We start from the raw sequence: 10,380 nt of genomic DNA, 5'->3' as shown, positions 1-10,380 counted from the left end.
TTAATGTTACTGTAATATTCCCTGTTCAGGTGAGTTTAACAAAGGAATAGAGAGAGCATTCAGCACAGGACTACTAGAAAAGAAATCTCAGTTTGCAATCCTGACTAACACTGATTGTCGTCAGTGGACCTGAGAAATCAACCCCTAGGCCACAAGCACAATCATAAATATTAATGCAATTTCAGACAAAGATGTTGCATGTGCAGCTACACCAACTGGCACAAGGAACGAGTACCTCGGTGAAGAAGAATAGTTCTGGTTGAACACTTGTCACTCTGTGTGCTGCTTTTGTATAGCACTTACATCACTTTGATGCTCAGGGTGTAAAAGATAAGTTACCCACTTCTGACTTTTTGAAGCAATCTCCTCACCTCTTCCCTTTCTGCATTCCTAACATTCTAGGACAGCAACTTATACAATAGGATAAGATATCCCTCTTTCATTAATGCAGACCATTAAAAGTATCAGTCAATACAGAAATACCTTTTAGTGTTTCACAGCAGACATCTGGATCATTGCTCCAGGAATACGAATAAGTAGCTTTACCATACTTCAGTGAATTATTCATAGGTCAAGACAGAATATATTACCAACTGCTGATTACATATTCCAACTTTATGATTTCCTTATTTATAAAATATGTAACTCTTTGTCCACATTACCAATACACTTTCAGCCAAATGCTGGCTACAGTCATTTTTATTTACAAAAGGAATAAAAACTTTCTTTCACCTTCAGAATTAATTCTGAGCAAATGTCACCAAGCTTCCCTTTTTTCATCCTGTCATGGATCAGTGGAAAGAAAAATGGTATTAAGATAACCTGCCTGAAACAGATTCAGCAGCTCTGCTGACATTTTAATTCATAAAAGTTAGAAAACTTTCTATTTTGTTACAGCTGAGCCACTGACAGAGCTGCTGTGACTAGTTCCACTGTTGTCCACTGTAGCCCCTCCCTCCCTTTTCTGAGGTTTGTCAAAGACTGCAAGGAAGGGAAAAAAAATAAAGATATGATGGGTTTACCATACCACAAAACTTGACGAAAGGGGAGACAGGCAGATAAAACACCTACAAGTACACTGCTATCACTTTTTAAACCTACAAGATACCATATAAAAATGCTTTTATAAAGAGGCTTTTCAATTTAGAGGAAGAAAGACATAGCTTAGACCAAAGCTAATGAATTCAGGTGTTTTATATTCCCTAGTTCAAAGAGCAAATAATGTATTTGCTTTTGTAAGTAGACTCCTTACAACATATAATACAAAAATAAAATAAATTGCTGTAAATAAGCCATTTCTCTGAGCTTACTTAGATTTGCAACATTCTTGTGAGTGACGTGAGACCTTTCTCCATGAAACTACTTCTGAGTGATACCAGTATTATAATAAAAGTAACCAGGGATGGTAAAGTAGAAAATTGTACTACTTTTCATACTAAATACATCTTTGCAATTTTGAGCATATTAACAAAAACCCTTAGTTGGCACTGTATCCCTGCCTACCCCTGCTTTTATCAATATATGCTCTAAAGAGCAAATTCAAGTTTTATACAATTTTGATGACTGTTACTTAATGACAGACAGGAAGAAAACTCAAGATAGTATTTTCAGCTCCAGTAGTTGCCAAAGTAAGTGGTTATGACAGTAAAATTTGTAAGCTTTCTCCCAGGTCTGTGTATAACACAGGGTGACCACTGAGACCCTTCCAGTGTTTCTTACACACCTCTGTCAATATTAATCTTTCTCCCCCAGCTGGGCCAAATCCTCTAACTTAACCCCTCCTGTCATTTTAGCATATGAATACAAATACCCTTTCCTTTCAGGTGGATTTAATCTGAAAACTCTCCTTTACTTTCACTATGCAGCTCCAGTATTAGTAATGACATATAAAATAGAGTTAATTCCTCAGATTATGACTGCAGCCAACAGCATGTCAAACAACTAGTGTTTACCTCTGCATCAGACAATATTCAAAATCCTATAAAACAAGGAGACCAGACAAACCTTCCCTATACTAACAGAGCTTTGCTAGTAAAAGCAAGTTTTGCAAAACTCACAGAGAATTGGCATATTCAGCCCTCTTGGTTATTGTGCAAGTGCAAATGAACCTCCCCTCCCTTCCCGGGTATTTCTAAAAATTCAGGTTCTTTGAGAGAAACCTATGAACAAGACCACATTGCACTGGGCTCCACTCTGCCTGGCTCAAGGGTAAGAAAATCCCATGTTACCTCCATGGGAAACACAGGGCATGGCCCAGATGCAAGCTCCTCACCAGGCACCCATGAGGGCAGGACCAGCGCTGGCTCCTAGTGTACCTTCAGGTTTGTGTAATTTGTTTCCATAAAGCTCTGACAGTGTTCAGTAGGGAATTAAGTGCCACACCTTTCAAAACTCTGTCATATATAAGTACTGCAACACGCAACATAGGCCTAGCATGTGCTATTCACATAAAACCCACACATGCCATACAAGCACATTCAGAGTCAGAAGTTCAAAATGAAGGGAAAAAAAAGGGCAACATTATGTGTAAGATGAAAAGAATATTATAGTGGGAGTTCACTTTTAAAGCCAAATACAAAAAAGTTTATTTCATGCAACTTACATCTGTCTAAAATAAGAATGCGTGTCTAGATCACTTTTTAATCACAGTGATACTGTACGAAAATCAACTCATATTCAAATGGTATCTCCCAGTGAGATAACAATTTCTAATATGCCAAAAAATCTACCATCTTGTTAATACAGATCTAAAATAAATGAAGCTATTTAAGTCTTTATAAGACATTACATTTGATGAAAATAGCTACTATTACCTTAACATCCGCAGTACCAGAAAAGGGAACAAATTAAGGTACAGTTTTAAAATATTAATTGAAAGTACAGTTCACTATTGAGAAACAAAAGCATACGGGTTGTGTATTTTACATAGAAATAAGCACCTTGAGAAAACACAGGAAAAAGCAACGTATATGTCTTTGTAGTGAAAGTCAGCACTTCTTAAATTGTTTAAAGGGTTTTAAATGTCAAATGATTTGCACTAATTTTCATCACATACCAAACTTATAGCAATTAAATCTACTGAGTTGCTAAGTATTTTTCATGCCTTTCAGAAAGAAATACTGCCTGGATGAAGGGAATGAGGTGGGCTGAAAACTGCCTGAATGGCCCGGCTTGAAAGGCGCTGATCAATGGCTTACACCCTGATGGCAGCCCGCAATGAGGACAGCCCTGCAGGGGTCAATTTTGTGGCCTATGTCAATCAACATCTCACTAGTGACCTGGGCAAGGACATAGACTACATACTATCAAGTTTGCAGCTGACATTAAATTAGAAGGATGAGACTGCACACCAAATGGCAGAGCTTCAAACTGGACAATGGTCGGCTTGAGGACTGCACCAGAAGACACTTCACGAGGTTCAATAGAAGTGCAAAGGTCTGCACCTGGGATGGAAATATCCCATGTGCCAAAGGGACAGCTGAGCAGCAGTCCTGCTGAAAAGCAGCAGGCACTTACAATGGGTGCCAGGCTGCAAAGAAGCCAACAGTGCGTTCTCATCGCAACATGGGAAACCCCATTCTGCACTGCACTGGCAGGGGATGTGGAAAGCCCACTATTCCCCACAACTCAGTGAAATTTCACAGGCTGTCTAAAAATCATCACTTGGATAGAACCTATCCTCTGTCAACCCACTCTCTTTAGAAACGGAACAAAATATGTCATGATGTCCCCCAAGGTTACAGGAAAAACTCAATAAAAGATTTTTCACAGAATCCAGAGAATTCTGCGCTATAGGAAATAGCCTTATGGTATATCTGCTAACATTTTTCAATTTCTGATAAAGACTGCAAATATTTTGTGATGCATTGTTTTGTGTTTCCTCTACTTACTAATCAACTAATTTAACATTCAGTAGGCTTGAAAAGTGCCTTCAATGAAAAGATTTAGCATGTCACAATTTCTTTTAATACTAAAAATGTTAATGCTATTTTTATTTCAATGAGTGTCAAATAAACAATTGTAAAAAATAATTAAATCAGTGACAGCATCTTTAGTGTTCACCAAGTTTCAGTTTGCGTTGCAAATAATGGCATTCACAAAGCACTAGCAGAACACTGTAAAACCAAAGATCTTATTTACGTATTTAAATTAAAAACCAACTTTCAAAAAATGTGAGGACATGAATTTTCTCGAATGTACTTGCAGTCATACACACATAATGCTTTCTAATATCACATAAAGACTGGAGCATGAGGTGGGCAAATGTTTGATAATGCTGTTTTTAAGGAAAGTGACACAGAATAATTAATTGCTATTTTGTACACAGTGTGCCAACTTGATTCATAGTGTGATGTCATTAAAGCAAGTAGGATGAAGTTAACCAAACATGACTAAAAAAAACCCAAACTTTGATATATTTTCATTTTCTTACCATAACAATTGCAGAACTAGGAAAAAAAAAAAAAACACAAAGTTTAAAAAAAAAAAAATCAGACTAGGATCAACTAGGAAAGAAAAAGATACCATTCTTTGTATTAAAAATTTTCTTTGGAAGAAATCCTGTCAATCTGGACACAGGCTTTTTTTTATACCACACATTCATAAGCAATTCATGAGCATTCACAATTCTTAAAACGTCTACTTAATATTTTCTTTACATTTTCCTAGTTCTTTGTGATAGCAGAATTGTGTGAAGAAATTGGATTCATTAGTAGCTAGTTGCCCTGCTGATTGCTTTGCCATACAAACAAGTGGGAGAACTAAATGTAATCTTAGCTCTGTAGGCACCTGACTGCAAAAGAAAGAAGCAGGCAGAGCGCTGGGTATGTGCGCTAGTCTACTGAGAACTGTTCAAGCAGCTCTGCTGGCAGGATTACATGCCTATCTCATCATTTTTTTATGTCTCAGAACTGGAATAAATCTTAAATAGAAAAAAATCAAGTGCGCTATGTATGCTATGTATGTGTAGAAAGACATACAGTGTATATGCATGAAATCTAACCTATCATCAGTGCCTGGATGTATAATACATGCATAAATGGAAGACTAGATCATACCATATGGAATGAAGTTTTTACCTAACAAAATTACTTTTTTCCTTTTATTAAAATCTGCCCTCCTACTGTTCAGTGTTTCAGAGATTTTCAAATAGAAAGTGCCAAGCCTTCTCCCACATATATTAAGTGAGGCTTAGCAACAAATAAAAGACTTGGTTCTTAATCAAAAAATATAGAATCACTTTATGAAAAACTGTAAAATATAATTTTGCACAAAGGCTATTTTGGCAACACAAGTAGTAGTTGTTAGCTACAACACATGGGAGCCTCTGCCATACTCTCAAACACAAATTTAGATATGAAAAGTGGATGGGGAAAAAACAGAGCCAGTGAACAGTGCGTGTGGCAGAAAATAGTTACATTTACAGTACTATCCAGCCTCTGGAGAGAAGCCAGGGGCCTTCCCATGAAATCTTTCTGTGCTTTTAACACTGTTGCAAAGCTTCAGGGAATTCTAATTGTATAAACAGTTATGGGGAAATGAGATTCACTGAGAGACTATGTCCAGCCAGTGGTAAAAGTGATGATTGCAAGTCAGTATCACTCATTTAGAATATGAACTTCCTGCTAGCAATTTATATGCATTTACCAAAATTGTCTCAAAATCAACCAGTTAGTTTCTTTTCAGTCTGATTATACAGTCAGCTTCCCAAGGCATGTACAGTAGATCTCATTCCGCTGAAATACAGCTAGATGTTTCATTGTCTTTTGATTTTAAATAATGCAGGTTCTCCAATATTTATATAGTGACAAAATTCTAGTGCTTTAAAAATCTGCCCTTCACACAAGCCTAAGCATACGTATTTTAAAATTACTTACTGTACATCTTCATATTTTGTTTAAGGCATGAACAATGGCATATGAATGGGAACAGCTTCCGGAAAAGCATATCTTTTTGTCAAAGGCCAGTCCAAGCACATCACACCAAAGGACTAACCTGAAGCCAGAAATGACAGTGTTGTGACCCAAGAGTTTTTAACAAAACCAGTCAAAACAAAATGGATTTTTTTTTTCTCTTTTTCTTCCCCCCCCCTTTTTTTTTTTAATTTAAATTACATTACACTTAATGTCTGTTTAAAGCACCGGTTGCAGTTTTGCGTTTACCACCTCTTCCGAGTGACTTTGGATAACTCATCTGCTTCTTTTGTTCTGAATTTTCAGTGTATGAAACTTCAAAAGGTTTCTGTTTCCTTTTTTTTTCTTTTTTTCTTTTTTTTTTTTTTTTTTAATGGCTGCTGCAAAATTAAAAAGATCCAGAAGTGGTCAGGGGCCTCGTCTAATGCACTTTCAGAAGTCCATTATAAAGATGAATATAAATGCAAATGATAGAGGTTTTTCCATAGACCCACAAACCACGCTTAGCTATAAGAACATATTGTGCATAGTTATTTTTTTCTTCAGAGTGATATGTTTACTAGATCTACATTCTCAGTTTACCATAGTACAGGAATTTCTACTTTACTAAAGCCAGGATCCTTTCGCAGTTCCCAGTAGGTGTCGTTGGTAACCCAGGCTTCTCTTTGATTAGCATCGATAACTTTTCTGTAGAAAGAAAAAAAAGTAAAATAAAACACATAAAAGAGAGGAAAAAAAAAGTTCTGACCAGAGATCTCTGTTCTTACGCAATATGAAATCAAATTCCATACCTCTCTAGTCTAACCCAATACTAAACCTGATTTCTTATTTCTAAAGGACACAAGAACAGTCAGTGATTTAAAAACAAAAATCAAACTCTACCTGTGTCAAAAGCAGAAGGTTTAGAAAACAGCCAAGATTGCAAAGCTGTTTCCTGATCTCTGTGAGCAGGTCTTAAAGCCTCTTTGGCCATTACAGATCCTGACTATGTGCAGGAGATCAACCAAGAGATGTAGCTTGCAGAATATAAGCCTTTTACCCTTTATACCATTTGTATATCCTCTGTATATTGCTTATCTTCCACTACAAAACTGCATCAAGCACATTCAAACTTTTCACTTTTGATTCCCCATGCTAAACATCAGGCTATTTGGTATGACTATCCCTTCTTTCAGAAGAATGCTTAATTTAAAATAACAACAACTGAAGCCATCCTCCCCCCCCCCCCCCGCCAAAAAAATAAACAAATTGTAATTTAAGAGTGTGTGTGTATATACACACACACACACATATTTATATATACCTATATATATATATATATATGGATGTATGATGTTGTTCAGGTCACTATTTATTACTTTGTTTATGCAATGACTTAAACCAATAACTTACATCCTAATATTATACTTCTATTCCACTTCAAAGTTCAAAAAACATTGTCCAAGAGGTGCATCAGGCTTGTACAGCTGTTGCCTTTTGTGAGAATATGATCTTTAAATTATGAAGCTTTAAACTACATAAAAATTGCTTCAGGCAGAGATCAGGCATCTCATTATTTTCCTTAAAATTGCCATTTTCCAGGCTTTCATGATTAACAGACTACATTGGTGGTAATTCTTGTAGTACTTTGTCGAGTCATGCTAGAGAAAACTGAAACTTACTACTGAAATGAACAGACTCACTTAAAAAATTTGGGTACATATTCAATGCTGTTTTCTTCCATGTACCGCCTCCGACCTCTCTGAAGCTCCTCTATTCTTAGTTTCTCAGATGCTGCCGCTTCTATATTTCCTTCCTCCAGAAGCCTGTATGAAGAACAGCAGGTCCTATAGCAATCATACAGTGTCCAGAACAAGGGATTTTCTAGTACCAACCATCATGAAAGACAAGTAGAAGCCAAGCCTGTTGTCTGTGTTGAACCCACTTTCAGATCTAGTCGTAACATCATAAAATAAGAATAACCAAGATGTGACTCCCCAGTTACATGTACCTGACCTATAGCCTAAGGCATACACTTTCTTTAATAACTTCAGCAGATCACAAACATTGAAGTACTATGAACTGAGAGTTAGGAGGGAATTGATGTTGCTTGCATTCATAGGAGGAGGGCATGATATTTCAGAGCCTGTCTTTCCAGTTTGTTATGAGGAACCCCACCTCTGCCCAAAGCCTGCACTATAGCTCTACTATACCAACAGGTATATAGAACCCCTCAACGGGGTAAAGCAGAACTTTGATTGCAATACTGAATACCTTCTCTGCTAGCAGAATCCTCCAAAACTTAGTTCAGACTGTAGTGAAGACATAGACAAAATTCAATACTCAGCCAAACCCAGCCTTAAAACCACAAAATACTCAGTGTATAAGCATTCTTGCCTTTGATCCGGCCTGAATCGCGCATCTGTTGTAGGAAGAAGATCTTTCAGTAAAGGATCTAATTCATTGAGCTCAATAGCAAACCTTGTGAAGCCATAATAACGTTCATAATTGGTTGGCATGGAGCCTGTACGAATATGTATGAGAAAGAAAAAAGCTTTTTAAACTATTACTCTAAATATGCAAGAGATTATTTATTAAACTATAACAGCAAAAATATTAATATATTTTATTCTTACACACAATTAAAAAGCATCAGAAGCTATCTCTAGGTGGAAAAACATTCACTAAATATTAATTTCAAGTGCTTATCCTGCAGAGGTTGTAATTACATGCTAATAGATTCAAAACTTCTATGATCTTCCTTCCTTTTTAAATAAAAATTACTGCTTTCAAGATTTTCAAGATAGTTTCCTGTTTCCTGGAAAGTGGGCTTATCAAATGTCCATATAAAAGCCAACCTTAACTGATTTCAGAGTTAATTTTGGAACATAACGCCCACTCGCAGACTGATTTGGCACTGTCCAACACCTTCAGCACCAACGGCAGTCAGAGTGGACATTGCAAAGAGCAGGATGCAAAGTAGGGTTCAAAATACTAACAATAATTACAATTCTTGGACAATCACTCTGCATGTACGAAAGACAGTGTAGGTGCAAAGAATGACTAATGCAACCTCAGTGCCTCCAAGCAAGCAGTAAGGAAGTTGAAATCAGCTCCTGAAATCACAGGAGCTCCCCATCTCTCAGGACTAATCCTTTAGGCTAATAAAGCCTGAAGACAACAAACTCAATGAACTGGCACCTCCTATTTGTCGAATCCAAACAAGCTACCCTGCTCTCCGTGAGAAAGCAGGCAGGCAGGCCCAGACAACCAATTTTTTTTTTTTCTTAATTTTATTCTTAATGTTGACCCCAAAACACCAGGATATTTGACCAGGAGTCAGACTGAGATGTGGAACACTATGCCCTGTAAGAACATTTCCATTTACCATTATTATAAACTCATGTAAATTCTTGTTTATTTGTCTAGCCAAAAATTTAATTGCTCCAGTAGTATTTTGTGTATTTGAAATGAAGGCTAGAACAGCTTTACATAGTTAAGGGTTATACTACAGGGCCTGTCAGAGTTTATTACAAGCTTCTTACCTGGCCTCCATATGCATTTGGCTGAAGGTGCAACTCCACAATAAAGGCCTTCATGCCACTTTCCAAATAGGCGATGAACCACTTTCCCTTCTTGATCTATCACAACACCCTGGACCTCATTTACATTTGAATTCCAGTAGTTCACCTGCAAGTTTAACAAAGAATTACTAGTTCACACTGTTTTTCACATTACCCATTGTATCAATACAGATACTGCACGAATCTTAGTATGTGGCACTGACTGTCCAAATTTTGTATTGGAACAGATCACCTGGAACCAAGAATACCAGAATTCATAATTCACATGATCTGAATATTAATTTATTTATTACATGAGAAACCCTGAACAATTTGATAGATGGGTTTGGTATAAAGGCATTTAAATTATCTGCACATATGAGAACTATATTGTTGTTCATTAACCCAAATCCCACACAATTCAGCAACAATGACACTGCAAGTTGCAAGCTCAGAGCCATCTAACTCTCTTCTTCTATATGGAGAAATACAGAATATAGCTGTAAGGGAATCCTTTGATGGGTGCTGCACACTACTGTTTGCAGCAGGGAAGATGTTCAGCCAGTGTTGTTATTCGTTGCTTTCTGTTTCTCTTCTCTGTCTTGCTTTTCTTAGACATATTTAATGGCCAGTCACCCATTCTCAGAACATCCATCAAAATGTGAATTTCAGATTTACAGTAATGAACCATTGCTAACACTGCAATGGTATTGATGTATTTTGATGCAATATGAAGACATACTTATTTTTAGGGAAAATAATTGCTAGTAACATAGCTATACAGTGATCTGTTTTTATATATGGTCTTTGTCTGGATATTAAAATACTATGAACCACAGCAGCATTATTTAATCTAAAGAGATAAAATATTGACTGCTAAATTCTCATAGAGGCAGAAGTAAAATAGAACAGAAGTCTACAGCGAC

General features: G+C 36.7%; 1 protein-coding gene across 4 annotated transcripts in view; it reads right to left on the bottom strand.

Annotated features, from left to right (window-relative positions):
* Positions 1-6,490: 6,490 nt before the first annotated feature.
* Positions 6,491-10,380, bottom strand: part of OSBPL6 (oxysterol binding protein like 6) — a 51,981-nt gene continuing 48,091 nt past the window's right edge. For all 4 annotated transcript variants that reach the window (XM_086466240.1, XM_086466241.1, XM_086466243.1 and 1 more), the window contains 4 exons: positions 9,437-9,581; positions 8,289-8,415; positions 7,595-7,717; positions 6,491-6,599 (listed from right to left, as the gene is read on the bottom strand). In XM_086466240.1, the coding sequence (XP_086322366.1) occupies positions 6,491-6,599; positions 7,595-7,717; positions 8,289-8,415; positions 9,437-9,581 (504 nt within the window). The remainder of the gene's footprint in view (positions 6,600-7,594; positions 7,718-8,288; positions 8,416-9,436; positions 9,582-10,380) is intronic.

The sequence above is a fragment of the Leptosomus discolor genome, chromosome 5 (assembly GCF_034619465.1).
Source record: "Leptosomus discolor isolate bLepDis1 chromosome 5, bLepDis1.hap2, whole genome shotgun sequence".
Taxonomy (NCBI): domain Eukaryota; kingdom Metazoa; phylum Chordata; class Aves; order Leptosomiformes; family Leptosomidae; genus Leptosomus; species Leptosomus discolor.
This window is presented reverse-complemented; position numbering and strand designations above follow the sequence as displayed.